The sequence below is a fragment of the Eucyclogobius newberryi genome, unplaced genomic scaffold (genome assembly GCF_026437365.1).
Source record: "Eucyclogobius newberryi isolate DKJ021-1_F unplaced genomic scaffold, fEucNew1.0.hap1 SCAF_4, whole genome shotgun sequence".
NCBI lineage: Eukaryota > Metazoa > Chordata > Actinopteri > Gobiiformes > Gobiidae > Eucyclogobius > Eucyclogobius newberryi.
This window is the reverse complement of record NW_027316056.1, coordinates 4,999,348-5,020,973: the sequence shown is the minus strand read 5'-3', so window position 1 is coordinate 5,020,973 and position 21,626 is coordinate 4,999,348. Positions and strand designations below refer to the sequence as shown.

Here is a 21,626-nt window from a genome sequence, read left to right as displayed (position 1 = left end):
AGAAAGGGGAGGGCGCTGTCAGAAAGGGGGGGACTCTGTCAGAAAGGGGAGGGCGCTGTCAGAAAGGGGGAGACTCTGTCAGAAAGGGGAGGGCGCTGTCAGAAAGGGGGAGACTCTGTCAGAAAGGGGAGGGCGCTGTCAGAAAGGGGGGGACTCTGTCAGAAAGGGGAGGGCGCTGTCAGAAAGGGGAGGGCGCTGTCAGAAAGGGGAGGGCGCTGTCAGAAAGGGGAGGGCGCTGTCAGAAAGGGGAGGGCGCTGTCAGAAAGGGGGGGACTCTGTCAGAAAGGGGGGGACTCTGTCAGAAAGGGGAGGGCGCTGTCAGAAAGGGGAGGGCGCTGTCAGAAAGGGGAGGGCGCTGTCAGAAAGGGGGGGACGCTGTCAGAAAGGGGAGGGCGCTGTCAGAAAGGGGGAGACTCTGTCAGAAAGGGGAGGGCGCTGTCAGAAAGGGGGGGACTCTGTCAGAAAGGGGGGGACTCTGTCAGAAAGGGGAGGGCGCTGTCAGAAAGGGGGGGACGCTGTCAGAAAGGGGGGGACGCTGTCAGAAAGGGGAGGGCGCTGTCAGAAAGGGGAGGGCGCTGTCAGAAAGGGGGGGACTCTGTCAGAAAGGGGGGGACTCTGTCAGAAAGGGGAGGGCGCTGTCAGAAAGGGGAGGGCGCTGTCAGAAAGGGGGGGACTCTGTCAGAAAGGGGGGGACTCTGTCAGAAAGGGGGGGACTCTGTCAGAAAGGGGAGGGCGCTGTCAGAAAGGGGAGGGCGCTGTCAGAAAGGGGGGGACTCTGTCAGAAAGGGGGGGACTCTGTCAGAAAGGGGGGGACTCTGTCAGAAAGGGGGGCTCGTGTGATTTGTGTGTACTGTGTTTATTGTAATGGATTTGGATTGTAGGGAGTGAACTCATGAAGTTGACTCGTCACTGATACAAACTATTTCCGTGTTTAGATTCTGCTTTTATTTCTTGTGACTATTGTGCGCGTTCAGCAGGGATGAAATTATCATTTTTATCATGTCAGGCTTATGCATGTGTAAAGGTTTAGAAATATGCATCTATGGCATTTATGTTTTTTCCATCAAATGAGGCTTGCATGCAAATACTTCATGTATTACAGGGTTCCAATGTTTGTGTCTTTGTGAAGCTGTTTGTCTCGTCTGCTTTCACATGTTCACTGTTCTCTTCCAGCTGTATTAACAGACACATATTATGCAAGATGGACTTTTGGAGATTTTAACCATTTTTACATTGTTCCTCATCAAACTCGTACCTGGAGTTTTCCTTTTTTCACACTGTGATTAATCCTGTTTCTAAGTTCTCTCGTTCTGAGCCTCAGAAAACACACCATAGGAGTATTTTTGCACATCGTGTGCTTTCTTCAGCACGCAGAGGACAGATTTACATACAGGGACAGTAAATAATATAATCTACTAGCTTTTGTTTGTTTCCCCATGGTAATCCTTCTGTTGCCAGTAGAAGGAGCGCTAACCCACAGGGGGTACAGGGGGCCGACGAGGCAAAAGACCAGTAGCTTCAGCATTCTCCGGACTAATAAAAAGCACTTAAGAAATGTGCGGGTTATGGAAAGCCAATACGACCACAATATGACCTCGCGGCGTATTTTCCGACGCTTTTAACGCGGTGCGCCGTAAACGAGTGCCGTAATTTACGCCAGATGGCGCTCGGCATTCTCTTAATTTAGACCATCCGATCAGCGCGCAGCATACACATTTTCACTCGTAAACCAGGGGTGTCAAACTCATTTTGGGCCGCGGGCCGAATTTGGACGCTCAGGCTGGATCGCGGGCCGAACATAACGTTAAACATAAAACAATAAAAAATATAAGAAATAAATAGCTTTATAGCCTACGCTGTTTTTGAAGCAATTACTGGATCGATTAAAAGAAATTACAAACACGTTTGTTCTCATAAACTGAAATGTATTAAGAAAAACAAGTGTCATTTCACCAACACTGAGCTTCAGTTTATGTGCATCACAACTTCAGGGTTGATCTACAGAGATAAACATTTATTATATTGTTAAATAGGTATTTGGAACTGAAAAATATTGTATTTTACTTCAAATAAACTTCTCAAGATCTAAAAAACCTTTTAAACGTAATAACTAACATTTCCACCTCTCTGTAGTTCTCTGCAGTTCTCTGCAGTTCTCTGTAGTTCTCTGCAGTTCTCTGCAGTTCTCTGCAGTTCTCTGCAGTTCTCTGTAGTTCTCTGCAGTTCTCTGTAGTTCTCTGCAGTTCTCTGTAGTTCTATTTACACCTGAACTAACTCACCACTAAATACGAACACACGTGGAGCCAGTGGCGGCTGGTGGTACAAATGATAGGGGGGGCTATTTGACATGACCGTGTTTTTGTTTTTTCTAAATGTCCAAAATAGAAATTTCTAGCATTGACTGTATGGATACATATTTTAAATACACAGTTACAACTGAATGAATTAAGTAAACACACTTTATTTCCACTTTTGTTAATAAGTTGAAGTTAAGCGATACTTAATGCTTAGCGTTAGCCTTATGCAAGTAATAAAGTAAAAAAAACTGTGTTGTCATGGTAATGTAGCACAGAGTTTGACAGACGCATGTCTCGGCTCGGATTGATACAAAATCAGCCACTTTCAACACAAATAAAGCAGCAAACGGTTGAGCAGCTCATTCTGAGTCGTTTTGGACGTACCTTTTGTAACAGACGTCTGTAGATGCAGTTTTAAGACGTAAACACGGAAAACACGGCGTGTGTGGCACTTCCGCGTGGGCGCGCGCACATACCTCTGTCTCTAGCGTAAAAGGCGTAGCTCCATGGCGTAACTACTACGTTCAAAAGGGAGCTTTCTGGAGAGCCCCAAAGTCGCTATTTTCCTATGGAGAAAACCATAGTGACGTAGTCACTTTTGATTGTGATTTGATTGGCTAAAAATCCCCATTGATTTTCTATGAGGCTCTGGGGCGCTACTCAAACCGCCCCACGGGAACGTAGAAAAGTGACGCAGGCTGCGCCACGCAGCAGTGCCCGGCGCGCAAACAAAGTATACATCTATATCTATTTATAGCTATATATATGGATATATATTATTATTTTACACATTTACACTAATAAGAACATAAGATATTTTTGAATAAATTATATTGTTTTTAGACACATAAGAAATTGACGTAGTTGGCAGATTGACGGGGGGCGGCGCCCCAGCGCCCTTAATGGACCAGCCGCTGCTGCGTGGAGCGTTTAAGGAGGTTAAGTTATGAGCCACAGTGTTCCATCAAACAAAACTCTTTTGTTAAATCGTGGGCCAAATATTATGTACAAAATAAAACAATAAAAAATATAAGAAATAAATAGCTTTTTTACAGCCTAGTAATAGTTGTGGAGACTGAGTCCATATTCATGCAGCAGCAGGAACAGGAACATGGACTTTTGATGTGATTTATGATGTGAAATGTTCTTATCACAGACATGTTTCTGCTCAAACTCAATACAAGCTCACTTTTTTCATAGTTTAAGCTGATCTTAGTGACAAATGATTCGTCATTGTGTTTGTGTTCAGTCACATTAGTGTCACAGTCATGTTCATACTTTATTACGCTCCTGATCTGTCCAGGTTTGTAGAGGATGTTTTCCTCACAGAGCATCGTCACAGAAGTTAGTTTTCTTGTTGTTAGCTCCACTTTTAGCACAACTCTAACATCCACAAAACCTTCTTTCTTTCTTCCACGTGTTTCCTAAACTACACGTCTGTCCTCGCTCAGACCTCTGCTCTGAGGTGCGTTAGTGCTGTAAAGTGCACAAACGCGCGTCTTACTTCTCTCAGCACTTTTCCCTCGGCAGTACACACAGCAGTGAAGGGCTGTGCGGGGAGGGGCGGCCACCAGCGGCATTGTGGGACGTGTAGTTTTAGCGATAAAAACGGTTACGGATGTAACTACGGTTCTGTGAATGTTTTTTTTTTTTTTTTTTTTAAATCAAATATGAATTCAAAATGTTTGGTGGGCCGGATTAAAACGTCGGATGCGGTGTTTGACACCCCTGCTGTAAACTGTAATGGCGGACTATTGTCCAACGCTTCCCGGTCGTATTTAATTATCATTTTTTTTATAAAATGACCCCGTCCTTGCACTCAAAAATGCCCGTCCACATTTCAAAATAACCCGTCCAAAATGCAGGAACACGGCCCTCTATCTAAAAGCCTGATTTTGAAGTTCTAAAACATGAGAAGCTGAAGTAAATGTCAATAAGCAAAATATATATAAGCTTAATATATGTCCTTTTAATACATTAAAATGGAAATGCATAAATATGATTTATGTGCTTGTACCTCAATACCTTAAAACCTTATATATCACATTTACTGACCTGATTTAGCTTTTATCTCAAGAAATAACACTTTAAACCAGGACAGTCACTTTCTCAGGCTCATTCTGACCTTTGATTGGTCGACTGGTCAAACAATGATGAGCTCACTGTCTCAAAGCTAATGCTAACTAGCCTAAGTAGAACGTAAAATATCAAATAAACAGTTAAATACCTGATTGTTTGTATCAGTCAGTTGTTGTTCGTTGCCGTGCCGATAGAAAAGGACTTTCTATGAATACAAAATGATTTTCCTTCTGTTTTTCAGGGATGAGCCGATCCCGCCAAAGCCTCTGGGATGGACCAATGGTGGCCAGGCTCTGTCTACGAGCTCCGCCCCTTCCTCCCCCTCTCACCCAATCAGTGTCTCTGCTCGGGCCGGAGTCGCCTACCCCGGCTCGGCCCTGGCCCAAAGCCCCGCCCACCGACCCCAGGCCGGGACGGTGAAGAAGGTCACGGGCATCGGAGGCACCACTTACGAGATTTCCGTGTAGATTTGACGGATTCGAACGCGGAAAACGTCTCATTTTGTCTCTTCAAGACGGTCTTAAAAGCTGCTGATGTCGAGTGACCAACGTGACCTTAATTTCAACGTCTTTTCCCATTGGATTTAGACAATTTTCTAAACCGAACCGTGCTTATCGTCGTCAGTTCTTTAAGGCAAATGCATGGTTTTGTCTAATGTCGATGTGGTTTCCCCACTGCCAGGGCGAGGAGCGCCGAACTCTGAAAATCGCTCCGGTCACACTAGGTTTTGTCAGTGGATTTCTTATCTCACGGCGTCGATGCACTACAGAATCCGACCGCCGCATAAACTAGTAAGGGCTTCTGGTGGAGCTGAAACAGGCCAACGTTCTGCATGGACTTGTAGCGCCGCCCTCGCTGTCGTTACTCCACAAAAACGTGGGATTTATTGTTTGAAAAATGCACAAGAAGCAGGATCTCTGGACTTTCTACAGCATTACTTTGTAGAACTGCACTTTCCACTCCAAACCTGGGAGACAATCGGACTTGAACGCGGCACCGGTCGATCTTTCCAGCCCAGAAGTGGTCCCCCGATGTGAATACGACGTTTGTACAGCATTCTATGATTTTTAAATGTCAAGTTTCTTTTAAGAAATGAGCGGCGTTCTTCTCTGAACGGCAAGCATGCGTTACGGTCCAGCCGCAGCCACTAGAGGGCGCTGCGTCTGACCGCGTACCACTTTTGTCTCCTGAACAAACGATTCAGTTTAACGAACAACAAGAAGAAATAAACATTTTGTTTTTTTTGTCTGAGTTCAAGGTGTTTTTTGTAGAGAATTCCTTGATCGATTGCCTTGAAATTCAAGTGTTGTTTTTTAATTTGACTTATTTAATTTGTTTTCTATGGATTTTTATTGAAATATAAAGTAGGTGAAGAGATTTTGAGACTTATGCAAGAAGGAGAATTGATCATTTATTTAAAAAAATCATTCCCTGCCTTTTCATGTAAAAAGAATTGCTTTAAATTAAGACAACATTGTTCAATTTGAAAATGTCGCCCAAAGTTTCTGATCAGGCAAAAATCTACATTCTTTATTTCAAATGATTAATGTGTGTCAAATACAGCAAATGAGACACACCTTGTCAGTTACTTTGCATTTTGTAACTGAAAAGTGAACAAGAAGCACATTTTAGTTTTGAATTTCTTACTTTAAATGCAATTCTCTTTGAAAGTCGTACAATCTCAGTCTTGTCAACTCAATCTGATTCATTTTTTCTATTTTTTATATTCTATTTATCTGTTCTGTTGTCTGCTTTACTAAACTCACTCTTGGGTTGTAATTCATAACTTTAGAAAAACTGAAAAATCCTCAATTATGTGACAATTGCTACAAATCTATCAATTATTTATGTCCATAACTTGCCAATTCAATCCACAATATGAACTTTCTTTTTGTCTTGCCTTTGGTCTGTGTCGGCCAAACTCTGAGCCAGTGTCTACATAATCTTTTTGTTCTTGGGACCGTTTTTGTTCCATATTATCACATCTTCCTGTTTGAAAAGGAGGAGCTCTGCAGTGGAGCAAATGTGTCGTCTGGACCGACATTCTTCTGCATTAAGGGTCAAGTTTGGGAGTTTAAAGGTCAGATTAAAGGTCAGATGGAGGTGAATTTGAATCCAACTCGATGAACCTTTGTGAATGCGTTTGCCTTAATTATACTTTAATATGCGAAAGGCTTCATTGATAATTGCGTTAAGTGTAATAGAAATTGGTCAAGTTTTTGTCGCATTTTTATCCAATCCAACTTTATTTGTAGAACACCTCGAAAGCAACAAAGTCGACCAAAGTGCTGAACAGACAAGACGATGAGAAAAACAATCAAAAGAAAAAGAAACCCTAAGATGCATTTGCAACAAAAATAAATGCATCAGAAAAACAAAGTGAATGATAAAGTGTCAGGACAAAATTGTGGACTGAACTAAATGTGTCATTTTCCCCATTGACTCAAGAAAAACACATTTGAACAAATATTAAAGGTTTCCTGTGTAAATGTAAATGTGGTCACTTCTGGTCACAAGAACAGTTGGACCTCGACCTCCATCCCACGTTTAAAGCTGCGGAGCCTGATTGTCAAACTGTGAAATGAATTGATTCAAATCTGACTTTCTGCACGTCGTTAGATTCTAATACAAGGAGGAGTATTTAGTTTATGATAAAGGTTTTCTGATGGTTTGAAGACGGCGCGCAGCGCTCTGATCTGTCACTGTGTTCTGCTTTTACAATACAAACCCAAACTAACAAAGTCTATGCCAAGTTTACTTCCTGGACCTGGAGGTTGAAATCTTTTTGAAAATATACAAAACAAAACTCATGTAGAGACAAACATTCCATAACAAATAATATAACAAATACAAAACTGGGAATAAGTAAAACAACGAGTCATTTCCTCGTGGCGTGGACAGCCGAGTAGTTCTCCCACATGTCAATCATTCCCTGCGTGCTACTGCACACCTGCAGTCTGGTCCCCAGCATAGCAGCATGTTTCCCTGGCTGTGCATGTGTGGTTAATATGCAGGTGTGTGTTAAGTGAGTTCCTTCAGTTACAGTACAAACATGACAGAAAAAGACTGAGTTCGAGCTCAGAAGAGACGGAAATCTGCAGACGAGAGATGTGATGTGATCCGTCGTGCGAATAAACAAACGCACGTGTAGCAGGGGCACGAGGTTTGATGGTAGAGCGGCGTCTTGGAAAGAACAGGAGGGTGTGGTGAGTGTGCATTTAAAAAAAGGACTAACAGTCGCTTGAGTTCTCAAATCAGCAAAAAATCCTCTTATTCCTTTCAATATGAACAAAAAAGGTCATTTCAGTTTAAAGAAAAAAATACATTGTCTAGAATAATAAGGTCTGAGCAGACGGGTCTTCAACAAAGTTACTCGTCAGAGAATCGACAGGATCAATACATTTGAAATGAGTTTTTAAATGAGTTAATGGGACTTTTGAGCTCATTTATGTCCAAAAGAATCACAGGCTAATTACGCCTCCATTGCATCTTCAAAGTCTTCATATATTCTCCAAAAAGGTCAAAGAAATATGACACAATTCTCTCTAAAAAGACTGATGCTTCTGCTTCCAGACCCAGAGCTGCTCCACTGTTCAGCTCCGCCACCGAAACACTTTATTCCATGTTTGAAGACACTTTGGCTCGACGTTTTCAAGCTCGTTTTGGGTTATTTCAGTTCAAAGGTGAAACGTTGAGATGAAAAGAGGTGAAACTGTGGTGTGTTGTACAGCCTAATGTGTGTCTGGGTGTTTGTGAATGTAACGTGCGGTGACGGGAGGCGGCGCTGGAAATAAACCTCAAACTAAAGACCAACGTGTCCTTATTCATCTGCTTTTGTTTGTTTTCTGTTTTTTGTCTTTTTTATCACTGTATTTTGCTATATATGTTTTATTTAACCCTTTCTCCCTTTTCAGAAATATCAAAAAGAGTTTGAATCGTCAAATGTGATTCTTGTGTCGGTTTAGTCATTTATTTAGGGATTTGATCAAATTAACATTAACATTAACTGAAATCACAAATCTGTCAAGTCGAGAAATCTATGAAAAATGTAGTCGAATCCAGATCAAGTATTGTAATTTCCATGTACTTCAGTAATAAATGTATAGATAATATACAGTTGTGCGTCTGGAGATTGTTCAGGGCTGGAATCCATTTGTCACATAAAAGGAACATTATATTATTAGTTTTTATTATGAAAAACCTGCTTAAGTAAAAGTTTAGAAGTTTTCACAATCTACTTTAAGAAGAAAGAGAGAATAATTCACACAGATTTTCAGAACTTTTAAATGTGATAAATAATTCTGCTGCTCAACAGAAACTATTTCAATTAATTTCCTTATTTTTCTAGTGAATTTTGTGTGTATATTTTTCTTTGCTTAAAGCTCAGGCTTGAACTTGTATGTCAAATTACAGGATGTGAACGTGATAAAACTCCTCAAACCGCCACTCTACGTTGCAGAGACGTGTCAACCAAGACAGTCCTACAACATCCAGAGACTTTAGGTCCTCAGGGCGGATCTCATCCACCCCCAGAGCCACTGAGGAGTTTGCCAACAACTTCAGTGACTTCAGCTTGGGTGATTGACGAGTCAGCCTCTGAGTCCCTGGTCTCTGCTTCCTCTTTGGAAGACGTGACGGGGGGATTAAGGAGGTCCTCAAAGTATTCCTTCCACCGTCCGACGACATCCCCAGTCGAGGTCAGCAGGTCTCCACTAAATCTAAATGATGTGACTTTTGGTCTAAATGCACTGGTTCTAATGGGACAATGCACTGGTTCTAATGTTCTAATGGGACAATGCACTGGTTCTAATGGGACAATGCACTGGTTCTAATGTTCTAATGGGACAATGCACTGGTTCTAATGGGACAATGCACTGGTTCTAATGGGACAATGCACTGGTTCTAATGGGACAATACACTGGTTCTAATGGGACAATGCACTGACCGGCTTTATTCCAGGGAGACTCTTCTTCATCTTCCTCTCCTTCTTTGACGTTCGGTGCTTCCATCGTACAGCTTTATTCTTTAGGCTTCATTCTATAGGCTTTAATATTTCCACTGATGTCGCTGCTTGGTAGCCGGCTTGTTGTTGTTTTATGGCGGTTGGCATCCGAGTGTTGCATTACCGCCAGACTTTATTCCTCAGACTTTTTAAGCCGGCGTCTTGGTCTCTGAAACAACAACAACTATTCTAGTCACAAAAACACATCATGACCTCATGGGCTTTGTAACACCAAAGCAATGGAAGGAGTACTTTTACGGACTACGACAGTCTGAGGACTACGAAAAGTCTGAGGAATAAAGTCTGGCGGTAATGCAACAATTGGATGCCAACCGCCATAAAACAACAACAACAACAACAACATTCAAAAAGCAACAACCTACCTCTCCCAAACTGTCTGTGGATCAATAACACACAGTTCATTATAAAACACTTTATTGATGATGAAGTCGGCCTCTTCATGATGAAACTTCATGTGATTTGGACTCTTCTCTCACTTCTGCATAAAAACTGAACTTAAAGTCGTTTTAGCATCAAACGCACGAGAAAAATGAAGACCGTTGCCATGGCGATTAACAACTTCAAACTAAATCTTTTGAATGGGAAACAGTCCAAAACGTGAAGCTGAAAAACCCACAAATACCACAGTCATTTAGCAACAACGAAAAGAGAAGCTCTACGAAAAGAGAAGAAGCTCTAAGAGAAGCTCTAAGTTGCATAAGTAATTTAATCATTTTGCATGAAAGTATCCACAGGTGAAATAATTGACCCAAACAAATGTCAGTGCAAACACAAGAAATACAGTTTTTTTGTTCACAGAAAAGAAGTTTTACAGTGTTGGAACTAATGTGGATAAAACAGATAAAAGAACACATTCGGCTCGAAATACTGAGCGTAGCAGAAGTTTGAGCGTGGAAACAGTTGAAATGTGAAGGAACTGAATGACTGACTTTAAAGAACAGATCAAAGTGTCTGTGGAACGTACCAGAGAAATATTAACATTCAAACTCTTTTATTAAACAAAGTACGATGTTTGAATATGTTCATTCTGGAGTTCAGGACGTGGACAAAGATGTTTTACTGGAAGTGTCGTATTTCACTGCGAGAAATGAAAAACGACACAGATTTGTTTGAAGACTTCCATTTCTGTCGCACAATATATCGAAGTATCGATATCGCAACAGATGAAATATTTTGCACTGAACACCAAAGTTCTCAGCCTTGATTTAACTTGTTTTGACAGAGTTTAACAGGTAAATTTAGGCATTTTAGTTTCGATAAAACTGACAATAGTATATTTGATTAAAATATTTAAAAAAAAAACGATATTGCAGTAATTACAAGCTGAATCACGATTTTTCTAGTATCGCGCAGCTCCGATTTCCAACATAAACCTCACCTTATTTATTTATTTGACTTATTTCGAGCTGAATAATTTCCCAACGTGGCGAGAAAATAGCACTTTGTTCATTTGCAGATTTATCTTCAAATAAAAGCCGATTTAATGTATGTTAGATGTTCAGTTTAGCAGTGTAAAGCTAGGATTATGTTAAAAAAGACTTCCTAACGTTGATCAAAAAGTATAAAAATGACATGTTGAATCAAAGCAAACAAAAAACAGACCATTAAGGCGACAAATCCAAACACAATAAACGCTTAAATCTGTCCTGAAAACGGTTGCAACGCTGGAAAATGCCCGTGGGAATTATCGCAGAATTAGTGTGAATTAAAAGGGAATTTGTTGGAGTTTTAGTGAATGAGCGTGGACTCGATGTGACCACCAGGGGGCGATGAGGGACTTTAAACGCTCAAATCAGTGAGAAATGGCTCTATGCAAAGTTCAGTCAGAGTTTTTCAGCAAGAAATCTGCAGAAATGTGATTTGAAAAGTGTGTTTTAGAAGGATTTGGACATTTTTGAAAACTCCCAAAAGTCCTGCCGTTTGCAACCCTCGTCCTACATTTAAATCAATTACAAACTGGAATGTACCATTATTAACCAATATATTATTCACATTACTCGTTAATCTACTTTTGTGTCCATTTAATTAAATTAGTTACATAAAATAATGAAAAGAAAAACAAAGTAGCAGCACTTTTTATGCCTCCCTTGTCAATTAGTACATTTCTACTCTTGGTTTAGTCACTTTTCCGTCCACTTCCTCTTCCTCTTCTTCTTCGACGGCTCTTTCTTTCCGCTCGTGTTGAATCAGAGCCAGTCTGGAGTGTGCAGAAGACGACACAAAGCTGGAGGAGATCATTTGTCCTTCTTGGTTTCGGTTTGGTCGGTTTGTGCGGCGTCGTTGTCGTGGTCGTTGTCGGGCGTGGTCTGCTCCAGCTCGTCCTCCTCGGGGACGGGAGCGAACGCAGACGGATTGGCCTTCTCGCTCTTCTTGTTGAACTTCTTGGACTTTTGGTAAAGCTCGTTCAAGTTGAATTCTCGGATGATGTTCTCCTGGAAGAGGCAAACGGTGGAACCTTTAAAGTCTGCAATGTTCTTTCTGGCATCTTTTATCACTGCAAACTTCAGTTCTTTTTAAAGACAATCTCATAACTAAACGGAAAAGAACTTAAGTTTGTGGACAAGTGTGTAAAAAGTCAGTTAAAATGAGAAAAAAAAATCTTATAGAAGAAAAGTCAAATTGATATCTCCGATTGTATTTCTATAAATGTAAGAAAAATAAATGAATACAAGTTTTTCATCATGTTTCACATATTTGTGACGCATAAATCTGAAAAATATATACAGCCAGGTTTAAATTTCTTGGTTGATTTTTGTAACACATAAGAAATAAAAAATCCAGAGGAAAAAAAAAAAAAAAATTGTAAAAATTCAAGTTTTGCCTCATTTTTTGGACTTAAAACATGAATAAATTGAGTATAAAATTACATATCAACAAATCCTTCTTGTTTGGTCCGAGGTCAGTGTGTGTTTAAAGGCTGATCTTTATGTCTCTGCGGGATAAAAACCCTTTGAATTTACAACGTCCCAGAGAACTCTATGGATGAAGTGGATCCAATTAGAAACGAGAAGCTCATTTGAAAAGTCGACGCTCACATTTACAGGACAAAAGGACGTGTCCTGAATAGTTTAAGAATGGTTCAGAGTAGAAAACGTCATGGTAACATTAGTGAAACTGTCAGTAAAAAGAACGGTACCTCTGTGAAGCTCCAGGACACGGCTCGTCCCTTCTTGTCCACTTGGGGGCGCCGCATGACCTCCTTCCCCCCCTGGAACAGCACCAGAGACGGCAGCTGCTTGGACAGAGGCGACGCGGACACTCTGTACCTGTGAAGACATTCCAAATCAACACGAGTCGCTCTCAACGTCTTCAAAGAAAAGCGCCCGTGTCAACTGGACCTTTTGGACACTTCTCCGTATCGCCCGATGTCCACTTTCCCAAACTTGAGTCCAGCGCAGTTATACCTGAAAAAGACAAAGAATTCAGCCATTACAATGCCAAATGAAAAGGCTATAATTGTGCCAGATTCTATTCGTTTCACAAGGTTCAAAATGTACTTTATTAGTACAAGATTATGGTATATTTGTCTCTTTTTTACCCACTTTAACGCTGCTATTTGCCCGATCGCCTCGAAATAAAAACTGTGACGGAGTTTAAAGTGTTTTCTGTCAGGACAAGTCCACCACGAGTCTCTATGTGGAGGAGTTTATTAACTACAGCAGCTCAAATATGACTTTCACACACGCGCCAGATGAAAAGACGGAGGTGGATACAGTCGTTCATCGGTCCATCTTTAAATAATAAGAAGAATAAAGGTCGTCGTTTCTCATCTCGACACTGACGCACAAAGCGGAGACTCACTTGAGGGACAGATCGGCGTAAACCGAAGCAAACGACTGACACTCCGGAGACCAATTGGCGAAAAACTCCACGATCCAAGTGACGCGTCCGTCTTTCTCCAGCTCGTCCTGAACAAACATTGGGAACATTATTATTGATGTTGGTTTTACTTGACAAATGTGCTAAGTTTGTCTTTTATTGTTCACGTACGTCGATGGTTTTGTCGCTGAAGTACTTGATGTACTCCGGGCCCATGTAAAGAGGAGGTTTACACGTCATCATGGAAACTGCAACAGAACAAGAGCTTTCAAATGTAAGAAAGATGCATTATTACAGTTAAATGAACAGCCTGGTTTTTTCAAACATAGTTGTGCCAGTCACAAATCTAATATCATTCTATTAGAGCTGGTTTATCATTTAGAACTATCTCAAAATGTAACAAAATGAGTTAATTAAAACAAAAAAAATGGAATAAACTAATTCATTTAAAGACATGTTTCTGTTTAATGACAAAAAGATCTCGGATTCAAGTCATCGTGATACTGAATAAACACATTTCTTTAACGTTTTTAATTGTATATCCTAATTACCTTTAGGGATGGGTTATGTTGATATAAATATATTTTTTCCAACATTAAGTCACACATTTATGTTAAATTATAGTAAAGTTCACATATTAGCCTTTCACATTTGTAAAATGTATTTATCTGGGATGAAAAATATTAGTTGCATGATTAAGTCAACCTATAAGTTTATTTTTTTATCTTATTTAGTGAAGCAATTTTTTATTCTTGCCTTATTATTATGATTTGTCTTTATATTTTGCCATCATATTGTTTCATATTGCACCTCATCACTGCAGAAAGATTTTAGTTTGTGAATCTTGTTTTTATTCACTGACAATGGCAATAAACCTTTTTCTGATTCTAAAAATGTTATTTATTGTTGTATTATATTTAGAGTTATTTATTTCTCCACTTCTATTTTTACTCATGAGACAAATCTGATCATCTGTGGACAAACACGAACTTTCAGGCCTAATTTAGAACTACAAAAGAAAGAGCTTCTTCTGCAGGTGCGACACTGACCTAAGCAGAGCGACACTGACCTAAGCAGAGCGACACTGACCTAAGCGAGCGACACTGACCTAAGCGAGCGACACTGACCTAAGCGAGCGACACTGACCTAAGCGAGCGACACTGACCTAAGCGAGCGACACTGACCTAAGCGAGCGACACTGACCTAAGCGAGCGACACTGACCTAAGCGAGCGACACTGACCTAAGCGAGCGACACTGACCTAAGCGAGCGACACTGACCTAAGCAGAGCGACACTGACCTAAGCGAGCGACACTGACCTAAGCAGAGCGACACTGACCTAAGCAGAGCGACACTGACCTAAGCGAGCGACACTGACCTAAGCGAGCGACACTGACCTAAGCGAGCGACACTGACCTAAGCAGAGCGACACTGACCTAAGCAGAGCGACACTGACCTAAGCGAGCGACACTGACCTAAGCAGAGCGACACTGACCTAAGCGAGCGACACTGACCTAAGCGAGCGACACTGACCTAAGCAGAGCGACACTGACCTAAGCGAGCGACACTGACCTAAGCAGAGCGACACTGACCTAAGCAGAGCGACACTGACCTAAGCGAGCGACACTGACCTAAGCAGAGCGACACTGACCTAAGCAGAGCGACACTGACCTAAGCGAGCGACACTGACCTAAGCAGAGCGACACTGACCTAAGCAGAGCGACACTGACCTAAGCGAGCGACACTGACCTAAGCAGAGCGACACTGACCTAAGCGAGCGACACTGACCTAAGCAGAGCGACACTGACCTAAGCAGAGCGACACTGACCTAAGCGAGCGACACTGACCTAAGCAGAGCGACACTGACCTAAGCGAGCGACACTGACCTAAGCGAGCGACACTGACCTAAGCGAGCGACACTGACCTAAGCAGAGCGACACTGACCTAAGCAGAGCGACACTGACCTAAGCAGAGCGACACTGACCTAAGCAGAGCGACACTGACCTAAGCGAGCGACACTGACCTAAGCAGAGCGACACTGACCTAAGCGAGCGACACTGACCTAAGCAGAGCGACACTGACCTAAGCAGAGCGACACTGACCTAAGCAGAGCGACACTGACCTAAGCGAGCGACACTGACCTAAGCAGAGCGACACTGACCTAAGCAGAGCGACACTGACCTAAGCAGAGCGACACTGACCTAAGCAGAGCGACACTGACCTAAGCAGAGCGACACTGACCTAAGCAGAGCGACACTGACCTAAGCGAGCGACACTGACCTAAGCGAGCGACACTGACCTAAGCAGAGCGACACTGACCTAAGCAGAGCGACACTGACCTAAGCAGAGCGACACTGACCTAAGCGAGCGACACTGACCTAAGCAGAGCGACACTGACCTAAGCAGAGCGACACTGACCTAAGCGAGCGACACTGACCTAAGCGAGCGACACTGACCTAAGCGAGCGACACTGACCTAAGCGAGCGACACTGACCTAAGCAGAGCGACACTGACCTAAGCAGAGCGACACTGACCTAAGCAGAGCGACACTGACCTAAGCGAGCGACACTGACCTAAGCAGAGCGACACTGACCTAAGCAGAGCGACACTGACCTAAGCAGAGCGACACTGACCTAAGCGAGCGACACTGACCTAAGCAGAGCGACACTGACCTAAGCAGAGCGACACTGACCTAAGCAGAGCGACACTGACCTAAGCAGAGCGTGAGGTAGAGGATCCCCATCCGGACGTCCAGCCTGAAGAACAGGATCATGTTGGCCACTTTACTGAAGAGGATGATGTTCCCCACGTGCTGCTCCACAGTGACTGTTCCACACAAACACACACGATTAAGACACACACCCACGTTTAAAACACACAAACACACACGATTAAGACACACACCCACGTTTAAAACACACAAACACACACGATTAAGACACACACCCACGTTTAAAACACACAAACACACACGATTAAGACACACACCCACGTTTAAAACACACAAACACACACGATTAAGACACACACACACACACACACACGTTTAAAACACACAAACAGACACACGTTTAAGACACACACACAAACACACGATTAAGACACACATACACGTTTAAAACACACAAACACACACAATTATGACACACACACACGATTAAGACACACACACACACACACACACACGTTTAAAACACACAAACAGACACACGTTTAAGACACACACACAAACACACGATTAAGACACACATACACGATTAAAACACACAAACACACACACGTTTAAGATACACAGACACACACGTTTAAGACACACAGACACACACGTTTAAGACACACACGTTTAAGACACACAGACACACACGTTTAAGACACACAGACACACACGTTTAAGACACACAGACACACACGTTTAAGACACACAGACACACACGTTTAAGACACACAGACACACACGTTTAAGACACACACGTTTAAGACACACAGACACACACGTTTAAGACACACAGACACACACGTTTAAGACACACAGACACACACGTTTAAGACACACAGACACACACGTTTAAGACACACAGACACACACGTTTAAGACACACACACACACGTTTAAGACACACACGTTTAAGACACACAGACACACACGTTTAAGACACACAGACACACACGTTTAAGACACACACGTTTAAGACACACAGACACACACGTTTAAGACACACAGACACACACGTTTAAGACACACAGACACACACGTTTAAGACACACAGACACACACGTTTAAGACACACAGACACACAGAACTCTCCATGACCCAGTTCAGCTCATCTTCAGTGGTATTCATTGTTGAGGTGGTTCTTGGTACAAAAGCTCGTAGACTCGCGTACTACACACACAAATACACAAATACACATTGTACTCACTCGCTCGTCGATTCTTCATCATGACGATCGCACTCAAAAACATCAGGATCTCAACTTCCCGCTGAAAACCAAACAACGAATATTGATATATATATGAATTATGGACTGTATGAAGGTTGTGCCCTATAACCTGTAGTGTTTAATCAAGATGTGGAGCAGGAAATGACAAGAAAGTTGTTTAAAAAAAATCAAATTCCTGAATGAAGGCAAAATTAAGTCGACCATAAGACATTTCCAAAGATGAACTAACATCTCATCTAAATATTAATGGTTATAAGTCTTTACAACAAAAACTCAGCAGCACTTTTGGATTTACAAGGTGGAAATGAGAGTATCTGAGGATAAAACAAAAAAATATTGTGGGCTCAAAAGTTTTGGAATTATTTGTCCAGTTCAACATAAAATTTTGTCTTGATCAGAAATGTTTAGGATCTTTAATAATCTCCATTTAAATAAACAAAGTAGTTTATAAGTTTCATTTCCCAAAATCATCTTGATTTTTTAAAATATTTTGTTATTCTGAGGCCAATCCATGCGTCTCTATTGAACTGAAATTATGTTCCACTTCACTATTTTTAATTATTATGACATTTTGTAGCAAGAATCTGTTAGAATTACTTCTCCCAGACCAAGGGCACTCATTTGCCTTTCAACAATGCGTCCTAGCCCCCCTTTGTTCAATTACACTGGGCTGCAATAAACCCTTAACATACTTTATAAAACACAGTGTTTGTTCAAACTCTAGCTCTTATACTTGGTACAAACCCAGTCGAAGTCGCAGGGGTTGCCATCTTCTCGCTCAGTGCTCAGATGGTCGCAGATGCCAGGGGTTTTGCGAACAGCTAAAAATGCTATGGACATGAACAAGGACGATAGGTAATACGGTTTTAGTAGCCATTTATAAACCTGCGGCAAGTGATAAAGGAACGCAAACAGCGTCGTTAGCAATGCCATTTTGTATTAAGTGTTAATACTAGTGATAAAAGAGTTCAACAGCCCATAAACCCCGAGGAGAGCTAGCTTTGTATGTATGGCAGCGGCGCACAGAGAAGAAACCGGATGTGGATACAAACATGACTTCCGTAAAGAACTATACCGACATAAAAGCACGCATCGTATCTTTGTTCATAATATTCGCTTTTATATGGACTCTGAGATTTCAATTTGCCAAAGTAATAATATTGTTTGGTATTTCTATTGTATAAATTTGTGATATTTGCATAACTAAGATACGTTAATATAAATTATTCTATAACAAAGTCTTACTGTGTAGGCACTCCCAAATGTAAACATAAACAGTGTTAGCATAGCTAGCTTGACTGCGGGTTTTTGGTGACCTACTCGCCCGCAAGTTTAGGATCAGGAGGAGGCGCAGAGGTCATTCAGGAGGAGGCGCAGAGGTCATTCAGGAGGAGGCGCAGAGGTCATTCAGGAGGAGGCGCAGAGGTCATTCAGGAGGAGGCGCAGAGGTCATTCAGGAGGAGGCGCAGAGGTCATTCAGGAGGAGGCGCAGAGGTCATTCAGGAGGAGGCGCAGAGATCATTCAGGAGGAGGCGCAGAGATCATTCAGGAGGAGGCGCAGAGGTCATTCAGGAGGAGGCGCAGAGGTCATTCAGGAGGAGGCGCAGAGGTCATTCAGGAGGAGGCGCAGAGGTCATTCAGGAGGAGGCGCAGAGGTCATTCAGGAGGAGGCGCAGAGGTCATTCAGGAGGAGGCGCAGAGGTCATTCAGGAGGAGGCGCAGAGGTCATTCAGGAGGAGGCGCAGAGGTCATTCAGGAGGAGGCGCAGAGGTCATTCAGGAGGAGGCGCAGAGGTCATTCAGGAGGAGGCGCAGAGGTCATTCAGGAGGAGGCGCAGAGATCATTCAGGAGGAGGCGCAGAGGTCATTCAGGAGGAGGCGCAGAGGTCATTCAGGAGGAGGCGCAGAGGTCATTCAGGAGGAGGCGCAGAGATCATTCAGGAGGAGGCGCAGAGGTCATTCAGGAGGAGGCGCAGAGATCATTCAGGAGGAGGCGCAGAGGTCATTCAGGAGGAGGCGCAGAGATCATTCAGGAGGAGGCGCAGAGGTCATTCAGGAGGAGGCGCAGAGATCATTCAGGAGGAGGTGCAGAGATCATTCAGGAGGAGGCGCAGAGGTCATTCAGGAGGAGGCGCAGAGGTCATTCAGGAGGAGGCGCAGAGGTCATTCAGGAGGAGGCGCAGAGGTCATTCAGGAGGAGGCGCAGAGGTCATTCAGGAGGAGGCGCAGAGGTCATTCAGGAGGAGGCGCAGAGATCATTCAGGAGGAGGTGCAGAGATCATTCAGGAGGAGGCGCAGAGGTCATTCAGGAGGAGGCGCAGAGATCATTCAGGAGGAGGCGCAGAGGTCATTCAGGAGGAGGCGCAGAGATCATTCAGGAGGAGGCGCAGAGGTCATTCAGGAGGAGGCGCAGAGGTCATTCAGGAGGAGGTGCAGAGATCATTCAGGAGGAGGCGCAGAGGTCATTCAGGAGGAGGCGCAGAGGTCATTCAGGAGGAGGCGCAGAGGTCATTCAGGAGGAGGCGCAGAGGTCATTCAGGAGGAGGTGCAGAGGTCATTCAGGAGGAGGCGCTTTACGCCTGAGGTGTTTGACCTCACCTTTTATTGTGAAGATGTCTTACTTATAAGTTTTATACACATAATTGATTTATTGAATTGTGATTTATTCAGTCGCAACGTATTCAATCTGCAACAGCCTAAAACTTGAAACATGTATTCGTATTATAGAACATTACAAAACCAACAGGCCATAAAACATAAAGGAGCATGATATAGTTGCACGCGCAACCCGAGGGTCCTTGGTTCAATTTCCAGGGTTGAAATTTCACAGGTAGTTTGGTTTTCTATTACACGGGAAAGACTTAAAATTGCAATTTTCTAGCCTCAAAATTGTATTTGAGCTTCGTAAAAGAATACTGTCTGTAGATGAAACAAAACACTATTAAAGTGTTTGTCCTGTAAAACCTAAATTAAAGAATATTAAGTGTCTGTTATAATCTCTTTTCAAACAAACACATAACATCAAATGCTTTTGTAAATGTCTAATCCGAATTTTTGGTGTTCTGTGGAAATTTGTTTACATATATAAGATAATAATAAGATATATAATAATAATAATAATAATAATAATAGTAGAAGTAGGAAAATATAAACTATTCTAAAATAAGGCATGCATAAAAATAAGGTGTTAAACAGACTTACTAAATATAAGATAAGATAAGATAAGATATTCCTTTATTGTCCCACATGGGGAAATTTCATTGGTGCAACGCAGGTAGATACAGAGGTAGATACAGAAGAACAGATCACTTATAGGAAGTCTGAAAAACACTTTCAGTAGAAGATCTGATATAACACAAAATATTAAGTATTGGCAGAACAACAAGTTACTTTGAGACTTGCTTTCAGAGCACTGGCCACCACTTATGAAGCTGTGTAAATGAGGCTAAGAACAATAGCTGCTAGATCCAAGAAGGTACTACTTATTGATTTCTCAAAACTACTCGTGTCCTAAACTTTAATGCCATTGTAGTTTTTTGTAGCCTGTGTTGAAAGACAAATATTCTGGAAATAGCATTAATGCAACTAAAAGTACTGACGTTCTGAAGGATTTTACTCTTTATTCAGATTATTTGTGATCAGACATTTCCAATCCATGAAAATGACATCACCTCATTTATAATAATAATAACTGAAGTATGTGTCAAATTAAAATATTTCTTGCCCACTTGCAATATCTGCATGATGTAATCTGGTAATACAACTCCCAAAATGAGATCACTTTTATCTGAGAAAATCTAGTGCCACTGAAATGCTTTGCCTTATGTTTTCTGGCATTGGGCCCATGAAGGCAACAATTATGGGCTTATTATGTATTTTGGACACTTACTCTTTTAGCTATGATCCAAAACATTATAACCTGTGAATTAAGGCAGTTTTGTTTAAATTCCTCATCAATGCCCTTTATTTTTCATGTTAATCTTTTCCATCCATTTTTAATTAACACAACCATTTGCATGATCAGGATTTAAAAAAAAGGTGTTCATGAGTCATATTCAAAACATCGCTTGCCCTCATGAAATCTTGATGATGATGCCATCGCTATTAGTCAACACTGAGTCATTTTAACCCTAAAGCAGTTGTTCTGATGTTGGAGTAGGTCCACCTTACATTGTATTTTTATTGAAATTATAGTTAAGTATTTTAGGATAAAAGAAGAATATTGAAAATTAAATTTATTAATTGTTTTGGTAATCAAACCTGACCAATTGTAGCTCAACAATATTTGATAGTAGCTAAATGTATTTGAAATCAGATTGAGGTTTTTGATTTGTTTTCTCCCACATGGATTTGCTGACACATTGTCCACGGATGGAGGAATAAATAAATTAATAAATACAAAGCTCCACCATCACTTCCTCCAACGCGAACAGGAAAACCTCACAGGGAAAAAAGATGGCCTCTCTCTC

At 41.9% G+C, this 21,626-nt stretch overlaps 2 protein-coding genes across 2 annotated transcripts in view; one reads left to right on the top strand and one right to left on the bottom strand.

The window, feature by feature from the left end:
- Positions 1–8,185, top strand: part of zdhhc5a (zDHHC palmitoyltransferase 5a) — a 51,058-nt gene extending 42,873 nt beyond the window's left edge. Inside the window, exon 11 of the mRNA XM_072462785.1 lies at positions 4,618–8,185. Within this exon, the coding sequence (XP_072318886.1) occupies positions 4,618–4,843 (226 nt within the window). The 3' untranslated portion in view covers positions 4,844–8,185. The remainder of the gene's footprint in view (positions 1–4,617) is intronic.
- A 3,178-nt stretch (positions 8,186–11,363) lies between these two features.
- On the bottom strand, positions 11,364–18,196 carry tmx2b (thioredoxin-related transmembrane protein 2b). Its single transcript, XM_072463460.1, has 8 exons — positions 17,903–18,196; positions 17,138–17,198; positions 15,930–16,043; positions 13,390–13,466; positions 13,201–13,307; positions 12,738–12,803; positions 12,536–12,665; positions 11,364–11,831 (listed from the first exon to the last, which is right to left on the bottom strand). Exons 1-8 carry the CDS (start codon positions 18,089–18,091, stop codon positions 11,634–11,636), a joined length of 942 nt encoding a protein of 313 aa, XP_072319561.1. The 5' UTR covers positions 18,092–18,196; the 3' UTR covers positions 11,364–11,633.
- Positions 18,197–21,626: the final 3,430 nt, after the last annotated feature.